The sequence below is a fragment of the Saccopteryx bilineata genome, chromosome 1 (assembly GCF_036850765.1).
Source record: "Saccopteryx bilineata isolate mSacBil1 chromosome 1, mSacBil1_pri_phased_curated, whole genome shotgun sequence".
Classification (NCBI taxonomy): domain Eukaryota; kingdom Metazoa; phylum Chordata; class Mammalia; order Chiroptera; family Emballonuridae; genus Saccopteryx; species Saccopteryx bilineata.
The window spans coordinates 394,033,962-394,057,151 of NC_089490.1; the positions used below are offsets into that span (position 1 = coordinate 394,033,962).

Consider the following 23,190-nt stretch of genomic DNA (forward strand, 5'->3'; position numbering starts at 1 on the left):
GGAGACATTGTCAAGTCAGAAAAATAATTTGGGTTCAAGTCTTTAATTTGTCACCTATTAACTTTGCAATTATGCAAATGTAGCTGAGTCATTAACTGCTGTAAGCTCCAATTTCCCCTATATAAAATGGAGATCATCACAACCACTCTATAGACCCCACAGAGACATTATAAGAATCAAAATCAAGATGAGATGTTGCAGGTGAAAATCTTTGGTAAAGTAGAAAGTTTCACAGGCCTGTGAGGAAGTTAAGCCACAGGCGAATGACCACTGTCCTCTCATCTCCCTCTGGTCACGGTAAGGACATAATAATGGTTCTTCCTGTCAACCCACTGGAAGAACCATCTGGATAGAGAAATTCCGGACCAGTGTTCTGATTAGCCATGCTCATTTGGATGCTTGAAAGAACATTATAACAATATATCATGAATGATGTGCCCCCTCATGATACCATATTCCTAAATCCTAACATGTCTCCTTCTGGTGCAGACCTGGCAGAAGGTGACCTCGCCATGGGCCCCAGCAACCACACCAGTGTCAGGGAGTTTGTCTTCCTGAAACTCACGCGCTTCTGGGAGCTGGAGATTTTCTTGTTTGTGTTCTTCCTTGCTGTGTATGTGACAACCGTGCTGGGCAATGCCCTTGTTGTGGTGACCATCACCTGTGAGTCCCAGCTCCACACTCCCATGTACTTTCTCCTGAGGAACAAATCCATCCTAGACATTGTTTTCTCTTCAGTCACTGTTCCCAAGTTCCTGGTCGATCTCTTGTCAGAGAGGAAAAGCATCTCTTACAATGGCTGCATGGCCCAGATCTTTTTCTTCCACTTTGTTGGTGGGGCAGATGTCTCTTTCCTCTCTGTGATGGCCTATGACAGATACCTTGCAATCGCCAAACCCTTGCATTATGTGACCGTTATGAGGAGAGAGGTATGGGTGGCCTTGGTGGTGGCTTCCTGGGTGGGTGGTTGTTTGCACTCAATTGTCCAAGTAATTCTGATGCTTCCCCTTCCCTTCTGTGGCCCCAACACGCTGGACGCCTTCTACTGTGATGTGCCCCAGGTTGTTAAGCTGGCCTGCACAGACACCTTCGTTGTGGAGCTTCTCATGATCTCTAACAATGGGCTAGTGACCCTGTTGTGGTTCCTCCTGCTTCTGGGGTCCTACACCGTCATCCTGGTGATGCTCAGAGCTCACTCTGGGGAAGGCAGGAAAAGGGCCATCTTCACCTGCACCTCCCACATCCTGGTGGTGAGTCTCCACTTTGTGCCATGTGTTTACATCTACTGCCGGCCCTTCACTACACTGCCCATGGACACAGCTGTGTCCATCAATAACACGGTCATCACTCCAATGCTGAACCCCATGATCTATACCCTGAGAAACCAGGAGATGAAGTCAGCCATGAAGAGACTGAGGAGGAGACTTGGATCTTCTAAAGTAATAAGCTGGGGTGAGCAGCCAGACTGAGGTTGGAAATGTAACTCAGATTTGATTTTCTCAAGCTGCCACCTAAGAGTAAGAAGTGTGAACTACATCCTCTCAGCCCTTCAACTGTAACAGAAGGATACAAGAATAAAAGGAAGAGATGAGATGAAACAACATAACCATAGGCTTGGGGATGAGAGAAGTATGTGGTAGAAGGTTGAAATCAATAACATAAATGCTATTTTGGTGTAATCTGTGACTCTCGGCCAACATATTTTACCTCATTTCCACTGACTGCAATATGGAAATAAATGATCTGCTAACGAGCTTGTCATGGGAATGAAACATGGTAAATACCTTGAGGATGATAGTGGCAACGTGAGTGGCACTCTAGGTATTAATCAGACATACAATCTACATTCCCTATTATCTACCCCTCTATCCCTAATCGTGCACATATACAGAATACAGAGGTTCTTATTTCATACATGCTTTCTCTAGTGACCGTTATTTCTAGTCAATTATTAACATAATTTCTTGATTTTGTATTTTGAATATAGAATTTTCAATATATTGTGCTAATTAGTAAAAAAAGAAGAAACATTTTCATTTATTTTAAGCCAGATATATTCATGGACAAATCTACAGACAGACCAAGTATTCCCTATTGGCAGGTCCGTTCTACTTACTTTTTCACTAAAATTAATCTCAAAGTAAGTACTGTACAGTTTTGGAATGCATCTGCACAAAATCCACAATGATAACTCGTTGCATGGTAACCTGAACTGTCTTTCTCCCTCCAGCCCCTTCCCACATCGCCTCCCGGACTTTAACAGCTAGAGCCACGCGGTCTTTGTCTATGTATGTCTACACAACTCCGGACAAATCATTGTAGTGCCACAAAGAAAATACTACCTAAGAAATGCCTTTTCAGGTACTCAAGACTCATTTTGTGTAGCACAAGAGAAAAGAAGCACATCACAGGCAGGGTCATTTAGGAACAGCCACGGGGTCTGAGTCTTAATCCACTTCTCTCCCGAGGGAAGGGCTGGACTCCAAAAGAGGAGACATATAGACAATGAAAGCCCTTCTCTCTCTATGTCCACCTTAAATTTACCTCTCAGCCTCCAGTAGTAATTCAGAAATTATCCAAGAGTGCCTGACCTTTGGTGGCACAGTGAACAAAGTGCCAACATGGGACGATGAGATCACCAGTTCAAAACCCTGGGCTTGCCTGGACAAGGCACATACAACAAGCAAGCAATGAACAACCAAAGTGAAGCACCTATGAGTGATACTTCTCTCTGTTCTTCTGGGTTACAGACTGCCAACTCCTCACTATATCCTCACATGGTGGAAGGAGGACAAGACAAATCCCTTTTATGAAGGCACTAATCTCATTCATGACGGTTGCACCCTCATGACCTAATTACCCCCAAACATCTTACCTCTTAATATTATCATACTAGGGGTTAGGATTGCAACATAGGTCTTTTTCTTTATTATGTACTGGTTTGGGGTGTACGACTTAGACAATCATATATGTTACAGTGTTCCCATTGACATTCCCAGTACCCCAACTGGCACCTTCATAGTTATCACAGTATTTTGACTCTATTTCCTACACTTTACTTTCTTCCCCCTGACTATTCTGTAACTACTTATTTGTGCTTCTCAGACCTTCACCTCTTTCATCCAGTGCCCCAACACCAGTTTTCTCTCTGTGTCTAGGAGCATATTAAGTTTTTTAACTTCGTTCTTTAGATTTCACATGAGTAAAATCATATGGTATTTGTCTTTCTTTGACTGAGTTATTTTACTGAACATAATACCTTCTAGGTCCATCCAGGCCTTTGTAAATGGTAAGATCTCATTCATTTTTATGGCCAATTAATATTCCATTGTATTTATGTAGCACAGCTGTTTTAGCCACTCATCTATTGCTAGGCACTTGGGTTGCTTCCGTAGCTTAGCTATTGTAAATAACGCTGCCATGAACACTGGGTGCATATATTCTTTCAGATTAGTGTTTTGATTTTATTTGGATAAATCTCCAGAAATGGAATCATTGGGTTGTAAGGTAGGTCCATTTTTTACATTTTTTTTTATTTTAGGGGAAGAGGGAGGGAGAGAGAGAGAGAAATAGAAACATAGATCTATTCCTGTATGTGCCCCAGTTTAGGATTGATCCGGCAACCTCTATGCTGCTGGACGATGCTCTAACCAACTCAGCTATCAGGCCAGGGCAGGCAGGTCCATTTTTAATCTTTTGAGGAATCTCCATACTGTTTTCCACCGTGGCTGCACCAGTCTGCATTCCCACGAACACTGCACCAGGGTTTCCTTTTCTCCACATCCTCGCCAGCACTTGTCATCTGTGGATTTACTGATGAGCGCCATTCTGACAGGTGTGAGGTGATATCTCGTTGTGGTTTTAATTTGCTCTCTGACAATTAGTGACATTGAGCATAGTTTAATATGTCTATTGGCTCTCTGCATATCCTTTTTGGAGAAGTGTTTCTAAATAGATACTTTTCAAAACAAGACATATGAATGGTCAATAGGTAAATGAAGCCTGACCTGTGTGGTGCAGCACATAAAGCATTGACCTGGAACACTGAGGTCACCAGTTCGAAACCCTGGGCTCACCTGGTCAAGGTGTACATGAGAGTTGATGCTTCCTACGCTTCCCCCTTCTCCCTTTCTCTTTCTCTCTCTCTGTCTTCTCTCTCTAAAAAAATGAATAAAATCTAAAAAGAACAAACAAATAAATAAAAAGGTGCTCAGTATCACTATGCATCAAAGAAATGCGTAAGTGTTGGCAAGGATGTGGGAACCCTTGTGTACTGTTGGTGGAAACATAAACTGGTACAGCTACTACAAAAACAGTTTAGACGAGACTAAGAGACATGGACAAGAGTGTGATGGTTGGTTGGGGAGGGAGAGGGGGAGCGGGAGGAGGAGGGGCACAAAGAAAACTAGATAGAAGGTGACGGAGGACAATCTGACTTTGGGTGAGGGGTATGCAACATAATTGAATGACAAGATAACCTGGACATGTTTTCTTTGAATATATGTACACTGATTTATTCATGTCACCCCATTAAAATTAATATTTATTTATAAAAAAAACAGTTTAGATGTCTATCAAAATATTAAAAATAGCCCTGGCCGGTTGGCTCAGCGGTAGAGCGTCAGCCTAGTGTGCGGAGGACCCGGGTTCGATTCCCGGCCAGGGCACACAGGAGAAGCGCCCATTTGCTTCTCTACCCCTCTGCCGTGCTTTCCTCTCTGTCTCTCTCTTCCCCTCCCACAGCCAAGGCTCCATTGGAGCAAAGATGGCCCGGGCGCTGGGGATGGCTCTGTGGCCTCTGCCTCAGGCGCTAGAGTGGCTCTGGTCGCAACATGGCGACGCCCAGGATGGGCAGAGCATCGCCCCCTGGTGGGCAGAGCGTTGCCCCTGGTGGGAGTGCCGGGTGGATCCCGGTCGGGCGCATGCGGGAGTCTGTCTGACTGTCTCTCCCCGTTTCCAGCTTCAGAAAAATGAAAAAAGAAAAAAATATATATATTAAAAATAAAACTACCATATGGTCCAGCAATTCCATCTCTTGTTACATATCCAAAGGAAATGGAATCAGGGTCTCAAAGATGTATCAGTACTCCCTTATTCACTGCAGTATTATTTATAATATCCAAGATATGGAAACAATCTAAGTGTCCATTGATGTAAAGAATGCATGAAGGCCCTAGCCAGTTAGCTCAGCGGTAGAGTGTCAGCCTGATGTGTGGAAGTCCCGGGTTCGATTCTTGGTCAGGCCACACAGTAGAAGCTCCTGCTTTTCCACCCTTCCCCCTCTCCTTCCTCTCTGTCTCTCTCTTCCGCTCCCACAGCCAAGGCTCCATTGGAGCAAAGTTGGCCCAGGCGCTGAGGATGGCTCCATGGCCTCCATCTCAGGCGCTAGAATGGCTCTGGTCGCAATAGAGCAACACCTCAGATGGGCAGAGCATCGCCCCCTGGTGGGCATGCCAGGTGAATCCTGGTTGGGCACCTGCAGGAGTCTGTCTGACTGCCTCCCTGCTTCTAACTTTGGAAAAATACAAAAATAAAAATAAAGAATGGATGAAGATGATGTTGATGTGGCGTGTATGTATGTATATGTATACATGTGTATATAGTTGTGTATGTATATACATATATATACATATATATGGCTATTATCAGCCATTAAAAAATTAGGAAATACTGTGATTTGTAATAACATGGGTGGAATGTAAGGGCATTATGCCAAGGGAAATCAGAGAAAAACAAGTATGGTGTGATCTCATTTACATGTGGAATCTAAAAATATGAACTCATAGAAATAGAGCTGAATGGTGGCTGACAGGGGCTGGGGGGTGGGAGAAATGGGAAAATGTTGGTCAAAGGGTAAAAACTTCCAGTTACAAGATAAGTTATGGAGATCTAATGTATTGCATGGATTACAGTTTATGATACTGTATCGTATATCTGCAAGTTGCTATAAGAGCAGACCTTAAGTGACATCACCACAGTAACTCTGTGACGTGATAGAGGGGTTAGCCCACATTTTTTGCAATTTATGCCAATTATATCTCAACACAGCTGGAGAAATAAAGCATTCTCTATCTCAAACACGCAACCTGACTAGTGCAGTTTTTATCTTCATTGACTAGTTTAACATAGTAAAATAAAATGTAAAAGCAGTTAACTCCAGAGCCATCATCATTCCGGAAACAGTGGAAGTGCATTTTATAAGTTGAAACTATTTAATAAGTTGAGTTAATTTTAATTTATTTTATTTATTCATTTTTAGAGAGGACAGAAAGAGAGAGAGAGAGAGAGAGAGAGAGAGAAGGAGGGAGGAGCTAGAAGCATCAACTCCCATATGTGCCTTGACCAGGCAAGCCCAGGGTTTCGAACCAGCGACCTCAGCATTTCCAGGTCAACGCTTTATCCACTGCGCCACCACAGATCAGGCCAAATTGAGTTAATTTTAAATAACCACTGTAATTGTGTAGACTGCCTACCCAATTTATCTAGCCGTGTCCAAATTGAGAGATTCCATATGAGCAGATTGTTGAAAAACAGGAAAAATATGCACTCCACAAACATCGTCTAAGCATGTTTCTCTGAGCGTGGAGACAGCAACATCATGAGGCTATGATCGTTGTCTACATAATTAGAAACTGAACTGATAGCAAAAGATTTCAGTTAAGTTTTTGGCACTCTAATTAAAACACACTTGCATCTAGTCCTCTGAGCCTTTGCAAGCTATGGACATTGGACCCTTGTAGTCTCTTGGACACAAAACTTGGCATGTTCTTAACAACATACTGATTGAGCTGTGGATAAGAGGACTGGTATCCTATATTGCCTCTAAGTAATCTGGATTCCTGGCAAAGTGTGTTCGTGTGTATGCGCGTGTGCACATCTGAAAGGCTTGGTAACTTTTTAATAACTCCCATTGAAACTTCATCACCAACAGCAGAATCAGACACTTGACTTCCACTTCCTTGTCCAATAATATTCCCTTTGTGATTCTTGTATGTGGCCTGAGGCTGAGGGATTAGTACATAAGATAGGCACACAGTGGAAGTTCTTGAAGATGAGATTCTTTGAATCTGTCCTTTCCCGCCTGAGGGGGCTGCAAAGACACTAAAATATTTAGTGTTCCAAAAAGCTTTACTTTCAGAAACAAAATTGTTGAGAATTAATGTCACCAGTGTTCTGTTCTGCACTGTACCCGATAGTATCCATCTTGTCGCTGGAGTTTCAGGACCCAGGAATTAGGTAAAAACATTAAATGTCTAGCTAAGGATTAAGTTTATGCATTGTGAAATCGAGATGATGTCTTTGTTGTGATGATGTATGAAATGGTTTGACTGTGGTATTTTCCAGATGTGTTAAATGCTTCACAGTGAAGATGTTCTCAATGATAAATACAATAAAGGTGGGTGTTAACTACGAGGAAGAGAGACACTGTGTTAACAGGGATTCAGAAATGTGATGCATTCAATGTGAGAGAAGGTATCACACATTTGTGACACTGAGTTACTTATTGGTGAGGCTGCCTCAGACTAAGATTAGTGTAAACTGGGTTTCCAAACCCCCTTTTTGCCAAATTTTTATCTTCCGACAAATATTATCAAACATTCTTATTATACAAAATTAGCCCTGACATATATTCTATATCTTATATTCTATAAAACTGAGGGGAAAAGACAATGGTTTCTTCCCTCTTACTTCCACCTCTCCCTTCCCCTCAGGCAAACATAGGTTCATAACATATTCCAGATGAAAAACAAGAATAACATTAATACTTAGAAAGTATGGTGGTGAAAATTAAATAAAACAACTTTTCATGCTTCTACCTACATAGTAAGCACTCAGAAAACAGCAGTTTCTATTCCTGCTGAAAATCATGTATTTCCTGTCACACCTCTTATCCCTCCCAATTCTACCTCTACTTCTCTCATGACCCCTTTCGCATTCTGCCATGCTTGCGTTCACTGACTACACAGATCATCTGCTTTTGACAAGCTATAAGCACTTGTACAGTGCAGTCCAATTTGTCTTGTATACATTCGGAGACTGCAGTAAATATGCCCTTGTTAAGTACAAGGTAGAACAAATAACAGTTATAAAATTCCTAAGAATGATCAATAACAGCCTATTTCTTAAAAAGTAGACATTGTTCTAATGATACCAATGTCTCTTCCTGCTTGTGACCCCTTCACTCTCTCACCTCTGACCCACAAAGGGAAAGAGGAAGCGGAGAGCGTGACTGACACAGCATGGAGCACCTCTCAGAAGTCGGTCACTAGCTTTCTTCTCTCCCACACACTCAAACAAGGATCACGTCACTTATACAAGATCAATAAAGTTCTCGAGATCTGCTGCACAACACCCTGGCTATAGTTAACAACATGGTATCAGGCACTTAAAACCTGTTAAAAGGGTAGCTTTCATGTTTAAGTGGTTTTTTAAAAAAAAAATTAATGAGATACTTGGAGATTTGGATTTATACACTGTTTCAATTTGTTTTCCAATAGCAAATTATATTTTTAAAGAAGCAAACTAATCAATATAAAGCAATCACGATGACAAGTTACATAAAATGAGCTGCAATTTTTTTTTTTTTTTTTTTAGTATAAGCTGCAATTTAAAAAAAATTCTACATTAGCCTGACCAGGCGGTGGCGCAGTGGATAGAGCATTGGATTGAGATGCGGAAGACCCAGGTTCGAGACCCCAAGGTTGCCAGCTTGAGCAAGGGCTCATCTGGTTTGAGCAAAAGCTCACCAGCTTGAGCCCAACATTGCTGGCTCAAGCAAGGGGTTACTTGGTCTGCTGAAGGCCCGCGGTCAAGGCACATAAAAAATAAAATAAAAAATAAAAATAAATTTAAGCCTGACCTGTGGTGGCGCAGTTGATAAAGCGTCGACCTGGAAATGCTGAGGTCACTGGTTCGAAACCCTGGGTTTGCCTGGTCAAGGAGTTGATGCTTCCAGCTCCTCCCCCCTTCTCTCTCTCTTTCTCTCTCTCTCTCTCTCTCCCTCCCTCTCCTCTCTAAAATGAATAAATAAAAAATAAAAAAATAAAAAACTTTTTAAAAAAATAAATTTTTAAAAATCTACATTAAACAGCCAAGAGCAAGAAAACTGCTTCATGGCCATAGCAATACTGCAACGAGAACTAGAACACCACCCTCTTCTGAGCAAGACAAGACCCTGCTGAGGTCAACAGAATATGCTAATATTAAATTTATATACTATCAGTTTATAATAGCTGGAACCATGTCTTCCTTATATTTATATTTAATATTTATATTTAATGCTTCACACAGTCCCTGACATTTAATAAATACGTGTGGAATAAAAATGATAAAAAAATTTAACTATAAGTTAATTAAAATATGCTATGTAAATGTCACTACTTAACATAAATGCTTATTCTCTCAAAAAAAAGTTTTATAGAAAAAGAATTATTTAATGACTTATGCATGCGATAATTTTATTTGACCACCCAACTGATTGCAATCTTAGAAATCTGGACAATTCAACAAATTGTAAATGGTTCAGCCACATGAGCAGCATTCTGAGTTGCATTCTCAGTGCTTAGGAAGAAGAGTCAATAAATAGCCAAGTACTCCTCATATGAAGTAGGCTGAAGCAAAGGAAAGCTAAAGATGACGACTCCATGGAGCTAAAAAACAGCACCAGGGTAAAAGAATTTGTTTTCCTTGGCCTAAGCCAGACTCGAGAACTAAACTTGGTCTTATTTCTTTCCTACTTTTGGCGTATGTGACCACTCTGCTGGGAAATCTCCTCGTGGTGACGGTGACCTGTGAATTTTGCCTTCACATCCCCATGTACCTTTTGCTCGTAATTTATCAATCACTGATATCTGCTTTTCCTCCAACACAGTTCCCAAGGTGGATCTTCTGTCACATAGAAAGACCATCTCCTTCTAGCTGCTTCACCCAGATGTTTCTCTTCCACCTTGCAGGCGGGTGGATGCATTGCCTTTGTTGGTGATGGCGTTGTATCGGTACGTTGCCATCTCCAGGCCGCTGCACTATGTGACCCTCAGCAGTGGGGGCCGTTGCATTGGGTTAATTGTGGCTGCCTGGGTGGGGGGCTTTGCCCACTCTATCATCCACATCTCCCTACTGCTCCCACTCCCCTTCTGTGGACCAAATGCTCTTGACAATTTCTACTGCGATGTCCCCCGGTCCTCAAACTCACCTCTACAGACACCTCTGCACTTGAGCTCCTCATGATTTCCAACAATGGACTGATAGCCACACTGTGGTTCTTCTTCCTCCTGGCATCCTATGTGGTCATATTAGCATTACTAAGACCTCAGGCAGGGAGCGGGGCAGGAGAAAAGCCATCTCCACCTACCTGCACAGCCCACATCACCGTGCTGAGCCTGCATTGCGTGCCCTGCATCTATGTCTATGCCCGGCCCTTCACTGTCCCCCACAGATGCAGCCTTCTCCGTCACCTTCACTGTCATCTTCCCTCTGCTGAACCCCTTGGTCTACACTCTGAGGAACCAGGAGATGCAGTCAGCCATGAGGAGACTGAAGAGAAGAGTCGCACTTTCTGTGATGGAATAGAGGAAGGATCTCCCCTCTTCTTCAAGGACTCCTTTCATTATTTCTCCCGGAGTCATCCACACTCAAATGTGTTGTCAATAAACCAATCACACTTACTAAGTGACATTTAGTTTTTCTATTTAAGTAATAGTAACCTATTAGGTTACTGATAACCCAAGCTCTGGTAAGCATGAAATAACTAGTCTTATAAGATTAAGCTGACTGATATATTTCCCCTCAAAGACAACTATGTGGCAATGAAGAAATTAATTGAATCCAACCGCCTTTCCAAAAGGTAAATAGGTAGAAGCCTAGAGATGGAGTGCTTTGCTCAAGATCCTATATAAATTCAATTACAGCAATGTCTTCAGATACCCAATCTGTTGTGATTCTACCATGCGAGTGTAATTTATTATGGTACTAGACCTGTCGATGCCAAAACCTATTCTAGAAAGATCTCATGATCAGTGTGCCTCGAAAATACACATACATGGGCACATATGGCCTATCACAGATTAAGTTTTCTCTGCTTAAACTGAATATAGTCTTCCCTGACAGGTGGTGGAAGAGTGGGTAGAGCATGGACCTGGGACGCTAAAGTCTCAGGTTTGAAACCCTGAGGTCGCCAGCTTAAGTGCGGAGTCACTGACGTGAGTGTAGGATCACTGACATGATCACATGGTCACTAGTTGAGCCCAAGGTCACTGGTTTGAGCAAGGGGTCACTGGCTTGGCTGTAGCCCCTTTCCCCGTCAAGGCATGTATCAGAAGCAATCAATGAACAACTGAAGTGCTGCAAATACAAGTGGATGCTTCTCATCTCTCCTTTCCTGTCTGTGTCTCCCCCTTTCTCTCTCTCTCTCTCTCTCTCTCTCTCTCTTTATCTCTCTCTCTCTCTCTCTCTCTCTTTATCTCTCTCTCTCTTGCTAAAAAAAAGAAAAAGAAAACCCAAACAAACTGCATATGGTCTTGTGACCTCAAAGGTATGTAATGGTTGTCCTCCTGGATTCTTATCAGGAATGAAAATGAGACGATTTCCCATAACAGCCTGAAGGGATTGATTTTGTGCAGTGCCAGACAGGTCAGAGTCACAGGCTCAGCTGTGTTTAGACAAAGGCAGAACCTCAGGGATCCTACCCAAAGAGCAATCCATTCTCATTATGTAAGACTGACTTTTCCAGCCATGGCCTTACCAGGGCCAATCTCAGATTGGCATCACCATCGAGGATTTACATTTTTCCTGCCAGAGAGAAAGAGAGGACATGTCAAGAGAGATTTTTTAAAAAGCAAAAACAAAAACAAAACCTCTAACCAGTCTATTTTCCAATCAATCGGCGTTTTGAAGAGGCAGTCTAGGCTAGCACTTTTGTCCCGGCAAGCGCAGCAGCAGAAAAGTAGAAAGGACCGCATTACAGCTGAAAGCTCTGGGTTTTGAGTCATGCAGACCTGGGTTCAGACCCTACCTATACCATCTGTCAGCTGTGTGATACTGTATCTCTTCACAGGCCATAGTACACCTGTACAAAGCTACTTCTAATATTCATCTCATAGAGCGGTTGTGAAGATTAAAATGAGATGATACATGTGAAATGTATAATGCCTGGTGGGTGGTAGATGCTCAGTTAAAGGCCAGTATCATTAACATCATCCTTATCACTATCACACTCTTCTCCTACACGGCCCATACTCCTCATTGTTTAAAAAAAAAAAATGATGGGACTATACACTGAATTCAAAACACCTGACATCTTAAAATTTCTAGCCTTCCGTCATTAAAACATGACGGTAAGTTTGCTTGTTATTTATTCTGCGTAGAGGGTCACGACAAAGCTGATGAGACAGCCTAGGAGAGTTCCCTGTCATAGAAAATAATAAGTCCAAGATGAACCCTGGCTTTGAGAGCAGAAATCAGAGACCAGACCGAGAAGCCAGACCCAATGGGAGAGGAGAGAGTGCAAGGGGAGTTACCCAAAAAATAGTGAATGTTGCAGACAAATTTCACTGATGTTCCTCCTTGGGCCTGGGCTGGCCCCATAAGCATGTATGAACTAACTGGCTGAATTGTTCGCCATTCCCTGTCTCCTGATCAACCAATTCTAACTTTTTACAACATTGACTGACTCACTTCCCCTTCTCACGCAAATTCTAAGAGTTATTCTCACTTTTCATCATCCAGAGAGTCCTGCTATCTTTGATCAGGTAACTATGGTCTCAAGAGTCCCTAGGCTTTTCCTTATGAAATTGCCTATGAAAAATGCATACCACAGGCCACCTTATAGACCATTTCATACAAATGTGTCCTTTCCTTTCCTTCCTGTGTCTTGTGACTCAATCATCCCTTGGGATGTGTTTCAGCTCTTGTCCCCCACCCACACACCGAATGCCCTTTTTTCCATCTTAAATAAGTACTTATCACACCCTGTAGCCTTAACATTTCCAACTTGAGGTGCGAAGCAAACCTAGTGTGAATTCCTTTTTCCTTCCCCATTGCACAGATTTCATCCTTAGCGTAGATCTTAGCGACCTTAGCGACCTCAGCAAACGATTTTTTTTTTCCTTATTGAGAAACTTGCACCTTTTCACCTAGAGGAAGCACCGAGGGGCTTCTCTTTGGCATACCAGTACTCTTCCACTTTGCAGGCATCATTAAGCGAGATAAGGGTGACTGCGACACACACATGGCCATACCTCCACGGCCCGTCTCATACCCAAAATGGCGGCCAAGGGGCTAATTTGCCGGGAGCACGCACAGCGTGGAGACGCTAGAAGGGAATGACTCACGTCCAGGACCGGAGGGCGTGAGTCTCGCGAGATTTCATCAGCTACTCAGACCTACTCAGACTGCGGGCACACGATTTAAAAGGTATGAATCGCTTATTTCTGAAGTTTTCCATTTAATCTCTTTGGACCACCATTGACCATGGGTAACCAGAACCACAGAAAGCAGAACTGCAGATGAGAGGGGCACTACTGTTTTTCTAAAGAGCCTCCTCCTGAATTAGGAGCCGTGTCTGCTGAGCAAAATGTATCAGAACATCCCATTACCACTAGAGTCATTCCTTTGCCACCTTTCTCCCTGGGACGGACATTTAAGAACTTAACTGAGATTTTGATTTCCAGAGATGAACCCTCAAAACCCATATCACAGTTATTTCCTCTCTTCAAAATTTCCCATCTTTTTCTGAGAAGTGGGAGCAACTTTATACAGAACTCTTACACAATCAAGAGGAGCGTTCCTGTAGGTGCTTCGCTGGGGAACTTTTGGTGTAGTCCTCACCAACTGCACAGATCCGAGTTGGAAGCCTTGGCCAGGGCACCTGATGCTGCCAGGCTGGTGATCCCCAAACCTCAGTGGGCACAAGAATCACCGAGAGCAGCAGTTTTCAAGGGCTGTGCCACAAGAATTTTAAAAACATGCAGGGCCTGACTAGTCAGGGGCGCTGGGCTCTTTTCCCTTAGATTGTCAAGTTAAAAATAAAAAAATGCCATCAGCTAACAACAATAGCTATTTGGCGTGCATGAATCAAAATTATACCTATTCTTTTGCCAGATCAGCAAAAAATATATTTCTGGGTGTCCCACAGAATTTTAGTAATTAGTTTACATGTGCTGTGAGATGGAAATGGTTAAAAATCGCTGACCTAGAGAGTTCATCAAAATGTATGGTTCAGGCAATGTTTCCAGTATATTCTAATAGTTCTCATGGATACCGGGAATGCCCACTTTTAACCAGCATCCCCAGTGAATCTGGCATAGATGGTCTGTGTACTGCCACAGTTTGCACAACCCTACTCTGGGTGAATGTTTTCAAACTGTAGATCCTGAAACTCTAAGGGCTGTGATGTCAGTAGTAAGTCTGAACATGCATTATTTTTTTTTAAATGAAACAGAATAGCGTAGTATAGAATAATCAGAGTTAATCAAATACATATTTTTAAAAACATTGTTCCTTGAAACCTTCATTTCAGACATACATATGAGGACAGTGGTCTTGATGTAAATAATTTTTTATTTGTTGATGATTGCATTATGTGTCCATCACCCAAAGTCAAATTATTTTCCATGGCCGTGTCCCTGTTCCTCCTTACCCCTGCCCTCCCCATTTATTAGCATGCATTTCAGTGACAAAGGTTTGAAAGCCACTGGTCTGGGCTGTGCTCTCTTGTTACCATGCCCTCAGTCTCTTTAATATGCAGCAGCATGACTCACACCACTCCAGCCCCTTGGCTAGATCTGTCCAATGTCAACATTCAGGGAATGTGTAACAGCCACTAAAAGGAACCACGTCTGGGTCCTGAAGGTCTAAGAATAACCAGACGATGCAACAAGTCTAAAAGTCTAAGGAAGTAGGGGCAGGTGAACCCTCAAGGACCTGCACGTCTTCATCAGCATCATCAGAACCAACCTCATGGGCCTGAGAAATCACATCATAAAACCACTGAAGTCAAAGGAATCATGCACCTTTGCAAAAGAAGTGAAAATTTGTGCCAAACTTCTTTAAAAAGGGTGATTTTTTTTTACATAGTTTTTCAAAATTCAACTTGTCAAAGGGCAGGCCATCCCCAAAGACCAAAAGCTCAGAGGCATGTTGGTGAAGCAAGGCAAGTTAATTAACTGGTACCAAGGAGTGGCACTTGAAGGAACTGTAGAGGACACTTGACATCTCTCTTCTTCTCCTTCTTCTCCTCCTCCTCCCCCTATTTATTCCTCTCTTTTTCCTTCTCTCCAGCTCTTCCCTTCCCTCCCTCCTCATCTGATCTCTGTATTTGAGTTTCCTCTACTTTCTACCCTTCCTGGTGTCACCCTGCCCACCACTGATTGTCGAGATGAAGGAGAGGACGAGAGCCATCTGCACAGCCTGCTCTGTCTGAAGTTAGACTGGGCAGCCACCAAGTTGCCTTACACTTCTGACTTCATGGTCTACCTTTTCGTTCTGATCTGACATGGATACTTTGGAGAATGATGCAGTTTCTCATGCCTTGAATGCATCTCTTCTCTTTATCCCTCCGAAATTGTTTTTCCTCTTAAAAATGACAAAGGACATTGCTTTAGTCTACATCTTTAAATACAATGAGGTACAGACCCCTTCTGTAACAAGAGGGCATCTTGGGAAGGTCGAATATTCCTGCAACCTAACTGGATACCTTGCCCAGTATATTCTGAGCTCTCCCTATAAATGGAAAAAGCCTACCAAAAAACTACCCACAAAATTATGCTGGTGTAAAACTGTTATTGATCTCAATCTGAAATCCAGTTCCCACTTTATTTTTTTATTCCTTCAATAAGTACTTATATATTGACATATTTACATACCTACTCATGTACTCATTGTTTTTATTATTGAGAACCTGCAAGGTGTCATAAATCCTACCTGTTTTGCTTGTTGGTTGGTTTGTTGAGGCACAATTTATATAAAGTTTGCCCTTTTATGGTGCGTAGTTATGAGATTTGACAAATATATAAAGTCATGTTGCCACTGCTATAATCAAGATATAAAATGTTTCCATCGACTCAAAAAGTTCCTTCCTCACTCTTTGCATAAATACTCCCCACCCGCCACTGCCCTCTTCATCTGTAAGCCAAAGAAGCCTGCCCAGACCTCCTAGGCCCGAAGTTGAGTGGGCTGGGAGGAAGTTTCCCATTTTACTGATACTGAGGCCAGAGGCCGCAAAGTGTTACAGGCTTTGTATCCAAACTGTCGTAGACCGGGAGCAGCAGTTCTTCCGCGAGGAGAAGGGAACGTATTTTTAAATTTAAGTGAAATATGAGGTCAGTGGGCTTGGAGTCAATCAGCAAAGGAGGGAGGTGGCCTTCGGGTTATCCCTGGACTGAGTGGTGGGAGCCACGTTGAAAGCCAGCCGAGCAGGCTTCAAGAGGGGGCAGGCGGGGGCACAGGCCCCCACCTGGGCTTGCTCCCCGGCTTTCAGCCCTCTGGCCGGGTAGGCTCCATCCAGCCTGCCCGCACGGACCGGGGGCAGACCCGGGTAGGCTCCGTCCGGCCTGCCCGCACGGACCGGGGGCAGACCCGGGTAGGCTCCGTCCGGCCTGTCCGCACAGACCGGGGGGCAGACCCGGGTAGGCTCCGTCCGGCCTGTCCGCACAGACCGGGGGGCGGACCCGGGAGGAGTCAGGCCCCGTCCGGTCTGCCCGCACAGACCGGGGGGCGGGCCCGGGTAGGCTCCGTCCGGCCTGCCCGCACAGACCGGGGGGCGGGCCCGGGTGGGCTCCGTCCGGCCTGCCCGCACAGACCGGGGGGCGGGCCCGGGTGGGCTCCGTCCGGCCTGCCCGCACAGACCGGGGGGCGGGCCCGGGTGGGCTCCGTCCGGCCTGCCCGCACAGACCGGGGGGCGGGCCCGGGTGGGCTCCGTCCGGCCTGCCCGCACAGACCGGGGCGCGGACCCGGGTGGGCTCCGTCCGGCCTGCCCGCACAGACCGGGGGGCGGGCCCGGGTGGGCTCCGTCCGGCCTGCGCGCACAGACTGGGAGACAGACGGGCGTCCTGCGTCCAGGCGTTGCCTGGGGGAAAAAACAGGAAATCTGTTTGGCAGCCTTCCGTTTTCTCAGACAGGCTCTTTAGGTGGCGCGAGGGTCTTCTCGGATGCGGCTTTAGGCTGCTAGGAACGACGTTCGTGTAACTCCTGGTTCAAGTCTAGGCCAAGGTCAGGAAGAGAGCCGGGGGAGGGCCCGGGAACCTGCTGGCACCTGCTGGGGAGCAGCGCCGGCCGGGAGGGGGACAGCCGCCAGGGCGCAGGCGCGGCGGCGCGCGTCGACTCGAGTTGGGCCGAGCCGCGTGCACTTCCCGAGAGTTGCCACACGGGGGCAGCCCTGGCTTTCGATTTACCGGAGCTGGCGTGGCTGGACAAAGCACGGAGCTCTGGAAAGAAACCGTAGTGTCTCTCGCTTCCCGGAACAAAACGAAAAACCGGGCTGGAAAGAGGAGACCTTACCTTACCCTAAGAGGTTTAAAAATGTCAAAAGGTAATATCACCACCCCGTGGCTCCACTGGGGCTCGAACCCAGGACCTTCTGCGTGTAAAGCAGACGTGCTAACCGCTACACTATGGAACCGCACGTGGCAAGCTGGCCACCGAGATAGAATAACAACACCACACAAAGACCTTTTACTTTCTAATATGGAATGAAGCTGAAATTTAATGCCCAGAGGTCTTTCAGGGAGAGAAACTTTAAAAAGAATTTTAGACTTTCAAGTGAGACTTCGATCCACGTTTCTCCTTGAGAACATAGATAACACGTTGTCTTAGAAAAAGAAAACGCGATCAGATCCGCCCGCGCGTGTCCCCCCGGGCAGACACCTCTGCTCTCTTGATATAAACAGTGCAGGGAAAACAGCGCATGCTTGGCTCTGTGGCGCAATGGATAGCGCATTGGACTTCTAGACAGGTCGAGACATTCAAAGGTTGTGGGTTCGAGTCCCACCAGAGTCGCTCTTTTGTTTTAATGGAGGGGAGGGGATAGAAGTAAAAATAAAATAAAGAAAAACCTTACTCATGTAAAATCTGTAATCCACCTCCCCCACCCATGAAGAAAAGGAAACTCCTAGTTCCTTATTAGGTCCTCACTGGCTGAGGTGTGAGAAATCCTACTACTCGAGCCTTCTTGATCACTTTCATGTGGCTCCAGAATTTCTGGCGACTGGAGATTAAAGAAATTGGCAGGATGTGATAAAAAGTTCCTGAGTTTTTTCTTCCCTATACAGTATTGTTCTTTTACACCAGAAATAAACATTTAAATTGTTCTGCAACGTCTCAATAGCTCAGTTCTATTCAAATGATCAGCCAATAACATCAAGGAAATCAGGTGTCCACACAGCTGAGTGGGTAAGGCATTGGACCTAAAACTGAGTGGGTTTTATTCCCTTGTGGGTTCGAACCCCATGGATGGTAATGACTATTCAGCTTCTCCAGTCCTTTCCACGTGAACCGTTTGTGTCTCAGTCATGCAATCCTACAGTGTTTCTCCAGGTGAGAGTAGCTAAGACAGTTAGATGGCACTGACATTCTAACCTGAAAGTTAGTGATTTTCTGCCTGACATAGAAAGTGTAGCAACATCTTACAGTATTGATTGTGTGTAAAATAGAAAATATCAGCATGAAACTATACTTATACTACTTTCTGAGGGAAGCACATAGGGAAGTACATTGTGCAGTAAAAACATTCACTCTTTGAAATTAGTCATCAGTTATTTCTTAAACTCCTGCTTTGTACCAAGAACTGTGTCTAAATCCTGGAGTTGTGGAAATGCAGGAAGAAAAAAATGCAAAACTAAACAAAAAATGACAGCAACAAAAATGACAAGGTCCCAACCAACAAACTTACTGCCCATCAGTATTTTTATGACAGAGTGACAGAGGGAAGAGCCAGTTTATAAGCAAGCACAGAAACGGAATTGCAGATGGCAATAAACACTATAGAGAATATAAAATGGCATGGAACAATAGAGTGGCATTCTATGGGACAAATTTATTATATTTGAAGATGATATCTTGACAGGAATATTCTCCCCTTCTCTCTACCAAACAAAAACTTGCAAGGACCAATTCTGCCCCTTGTCTCCACTAAAAGCCTTCCCCGACCCATGACCCTCATTCAACTATCCATTCTTTCATGCAACAATGAGAGTTTGCTTTGTGCCAGTCACTGGCCCAGGCATTGGGGACCTACAGGGAGTTTCTGTTCTCATAGCAAGAAACAGGTGTTGAAGGTCAGTTGTGATGGATGAGCAACACCGACAGGCTCAGAGCCCCCAGTACCTAACTCCATCTGGAGAAGATCACGCAGGATCTCTGGGGTAAGTCTTGATCCCTGTCTTCACTGATAGATGGAACCTCTCAAACTGAAGGAACCTAGAAAGCGGGAAGACAGTGGCATTTCAGGATGGAGGGAGGGCAACACAGAAAGAAAGGAACTGTGGTGCGTTAGATGAAATACAAACTGCTCCGATTAACTCTGCTAAGCAGGCCTGTACCATGCTATCAATGCTTTGAATTCAGTGTTTGGTGCCTGTCGATTCAGTCTGTCCTAGGAGAGTAGGAAACAGGTCGTCACGCTCTCCTGCGTTCAGAGCTGTGCTCAGCACCTTGTGACTGCAGTACGTACTGCTGTAAGAAGCTGAGGTTAGGCCGAAGGCTCACTAAGTCCTCCCAGGATTGACATCATGGCACAGGAGGCTCTTTTCTCAGACTTGTTGTCTGATTCTTAGCAGCCCATACCTTCATTTTCAATACCACCCAGTCTCCTCCAAAACCTTGAGGCCAGGAGGGATTTTCTGGAAGGATTCCCTACTGGGAAAGAAATTCTTACCTTTAATGTTTCTCTGCTGGGATCTGTAGACAACACAGGATCAGGGACCCTTGATCTGGAGGGCTGCCTATATGATCCCAGAGTGGAGGATAGTTTAACAGACTTTATCTTTTTTGTTGTTATTATTCATGTATTTTAGTACAAAAAAATACATGCTTGTTTTTTTAAAATCCAAAAATACAAATGTACCTAAAGAAAATGGTGAGAGCCCTCTCTCACACACTTCATGGCTGTAACCCAAAATGTTTATCGGATTGTTTTTTATCCTTAAATGTACATCTTATATATACATATAAAATATATATTTATATTATATTATATTATATTATATTTATTATATGTGCAAGTGCCAAATATATATAATTTAAGGATTCAGGTACATATCCTTTAATTTTTTCATAAATATTATACCATACACACTGTTTAGCACTTTGTGTTGTCTTTGTTTACATCGCTGTCTTTCCATACGGATCACCCTTTTACACATTGCTCAGAGCTCCCGGTACATTTGTCCATTAAAGGATGCAGACCTCAGGAGTGTCCCTGAACTCCACGGAAGGCGGAAGGTGTTGTGAGGCTCTGCCCTGTAGAATTCCCTTCAAGAGCCCTCACCCAGTGCCACTAGGAATGGCATGGCCATGAAGGAGCAGGACGAATGAAAAAATTGACTCATTAATTATGTCCGGGACACAGATGCCTACGGTAACAAGACTTCCTAAAAGTATAAATTCCAGCCTGTATTTTGTCTGATCAAAACCTTTCAGAAGAAAGCTTCAAGAAAACGTTCGGAGTCCCTAGCACACGTGCTTTCCTGTTTGTTCCGAATTCTTTTTCCAAGCTCTCAGGGGCGCAGTCACCTTGCCCAACCCAGTTGGGCATCACCAGCCTCTGAAGACTTGAGAGCTCCTTGATTCTGGCGTCGCCCCGGGTCCTCCGCGGGTCTTCCCGCCCCGCTGAGTACCGCGACCGGGTCTTTGCAGCCCCGCAAGCTTGCTCGGGTTCGGGAGCGCGGATTGCACTCGATGAAGGTCGAGTGGATGGATGACTGGAAGCCTCATCAGTTATTCATAATACTCCACCCACAAGACTTTATAGGGCTCTGCAAAGATTGGGATTAGAAATCCCGCTGTTCCCCGGAGACTGGTCCCAAGGAACTAAATCTGGAGAATACCTCTTACGGGAGAATTCAGTTCCCTCGGGGTGGGGAGGGGGCGGTGCAGGTCAGGCAGGCGGTTATTTTCTTTATAGCCTGGCTGTGGCACGGAAAAAGGAGAAATAAAGACTCTATTCCGCCAAACGCCTGCTCGAGCTTGGTTTTGCGTTTGCATTTAGGGAATCTAAAAACAACTTGCTCCAGGAGGAGTAGAACGCGGCGTGGCCTACTTCACTGTGGATTGGCTCGGGCAGATGTGCTTCCGTTGGGCCCGGATAGCTCAGTCGGTAGAGCATCAGACTTTTAATCTGAGGGTCCAGGGTTCAAGTCCCTGTTCGGGCGGAGTATTTTTAACTCCCACCCCTAATGGGAACCTGTGTCAAAGCCAGTATTTCTGAGCCGGTATGCGTTTCTGGCAAACGCCCTTGTGTTCCGCCCTTCGGGAAACGCAAGCCAGACCACCGATTTGCTTGTAAGATAAGAGGTGAGGCTAGTGCTTCATAGAGATCTCTTCCAGCCTCGGTCTGTTCTCTTCCAACCTTCCTTGTGCTACTCTGTCCTCGGATATTTTTTTCCTTAGAACTAGAATATATCACTTTTTTATTCAAAACAGCAATAATCACATACCAAGGAAATGGTACACCTTTCATCAGACCCATGACAATTTTGCTCCTGGCTGTAATTTGTGCAGCTTTGGGCGCTTTTTTTAAAAAACCACGTGAGAACACTGAACTTCAAAAATAAGTAAATAAATAAACATTTTAACTCAAGACACTTGCAAGTCAACTTCTCCAGCCTGAGAACCATCCTTCACCAGGTTTCCAACGCGCTGATGGGACCCTGACTTCCGAGTCTGCTGTACAGACAAACGTCTTTAAAGACTGTCTTTGTGTCTGCCATTAATGAGAACACCTTGCAAACCTAGCGAGCTGACTTCACTGGAGGCCAAACCAAACACCTTTCACCGGTAACCCGGAGGGCTTCAGTCATGCTACGAACGCTGCTATATTTTACACCCTAATATTCACAGAATGCTTAGGGGACTGAGTGCACGTCATTACATGATTTCTGATTTCTTGAACAGGTTTAAGCTCTCTGTTTTCTCATATTGCTGTACTAACTGCTGTATGTAGTCTCATTGACATGTGCCCGTTAAGATACTATAAGGTAAGCAGCAGACGTCAGTTCTGTCCAAAGGTAGGTCTGCAAAACTCATGCCGAAACCCGGGATTGAACCAGGGACCTTTAGATCTTCAGTCTAACGCTCTCCCAACTGAGCTATTTCGGCGTGCTCAGATGTATGCTCTTCATGGTAGGGTAGCTCAGTTGATCAGAGCATGGCTTCAACAGTTAACATTGTTGGTTGGATTTTTGATCAGGGCACATACAACCAGTGAATGCATGAATAGGTGGAACACATCTATGTTCTCTCTCTCTCAATATATATATGTATATGTATGTATGTATATATATATATATATATCCCCCTCTCTAAAATCAATTCATAAAAACTGTTTTAAAAGAACACTTTCTATACTGTTCAGGCAATTTAAAATAAAAATATATCCATCTTTATTCTTTTAATGCCTAATTTCACCTTCCAAATAATGAGAGGGATGCCGTTAGCACTATTTCCGGGGTGCGCCCCGGGCAAGGCGTTCTTGCATGGCTGGTGGGGGCGCTGCCCACTAACCAGGACTCCCTGGGTATCAGTCCTTCCGCTGAGAGGGCAGCGGACGCAATCAGCCCCGCCTCCAGCCGGTTAATGGGGAGATCAAGACAGACTTTCTAACGTAGCCTAGCAGAACCAACGAAGGCTCGATGTCCAGCTAAGCCAGTGCGGGCCCTTCATCTCACAGGGACATAATCGTTTACTGTTGGGGGCCCCATGCCTGCGCTCCTCTTGTGTCGTGCACAGCCCAGCTTCCTCAACACCTTTCCGGAGCCCACGGTCCCGTCATTCATTTGTAGACGGTGAGACCTCACTTTTTCGTTTTCTGAGCACTAGGACTTGTCTTATTCCTCTCCTCCCACCAGCCCAAGGTGACGCCTCGCCCTCGGTTCCCCTGCTATTCAGGGTCACTCTGGGGGGTGCACTGAGGGGGAGATTTTACCTCGTTTGGGGGAATGGGCTGCTTTGTTAGGTGCCTCAGATCCTAGCTGGTCACTT

The 23,190-nt window shown here is 44.6% G+C and overlaps 1 protein-coding gene, 4 non-coding genes and 1 pseudogene across 5 annotated transcripts; 4 read left to right on the plus strand and 2 right to left on the minus strand.

The window, feature by feature from the left end:
- Nucleotides 1-512: 512 nt before the first annotated feature.
- On the plus strand, nt 513-1,469 carry LOC136319717 (olfactory receptor 4D6-like). Its single transcript, XM_066252843.1, has one exon. The coding sequence runs from the start codon at nt 513-515 to the stop codon at nt 1,467-1,469; it is 957 nt and encodes a 318-aa protein (XP_066108940.1).
- An 8,157-nt stretch (nt 1,470-9,626) lies between these two features.
- LOC136320866 (olfactory receptor 4D10-like) lies at nt 9,627-10,569 on the plus strand (annotated as a pseudogene).
- Nucleotides 10,570-17,541: 6,972 nt separating this feature from the next.
- TRNAV-UAC (transfer RNA valine (anticodon UAC)) lies at nt 17,542-17,614 on the minus strand. Its single transcript has one exon. It is a non-coding gene; the product is annotated as a tRNA-Val (tRNA).
- A 291-nt stretch (nt 17,615-17,905) lies between these two features.
- TRNAR-UCU (transfer RNA arginine (anticodon UCU)) lies at nt 17,906-17,991 on the plus strand. Its single transcript is given in 2 exon segments — nt 17,906-17,942; nt 17,956-17,991. It is a non-coding gene; the product is annotated as a tRNA-Arg (tRNA).
- Nucleotides 17,992-21,289: 3,298 nt separating this feature from the next.
- Nucleotides 21,290-21,362, plus strand: TRNAK-UUU (transfer RNA lysine (anticodon UUU)). The gene has a single exon. It is a non-coding gene; the product is annotated as a tRNA-Lys (tRNA).
- Nucleotides 21,363-22,235: 873 nt separating this feature from the next.
- On the minus strand, nt 22,236-22,308 carry TRNAF-GAA (transfer RNA phenylalanine (anticodon GAA)). Its single transcript has one exon. It is a non-coding gene; the product is annotated as a tRNA-Phe (tRNA).
- Between the last annotated feature and the right edge of the window lie 882 nt (nt 22,309-23,190).

Excerpts from the sequence above, each read along its gene's own strand:
- LOC136319717 (XM_066252843.1), top strand. The coding sequence starts at position 513 with ATGGGCCCCAGCAACCACACCAGTGTCAGGGAGTTTGTCTTCCTGAAA.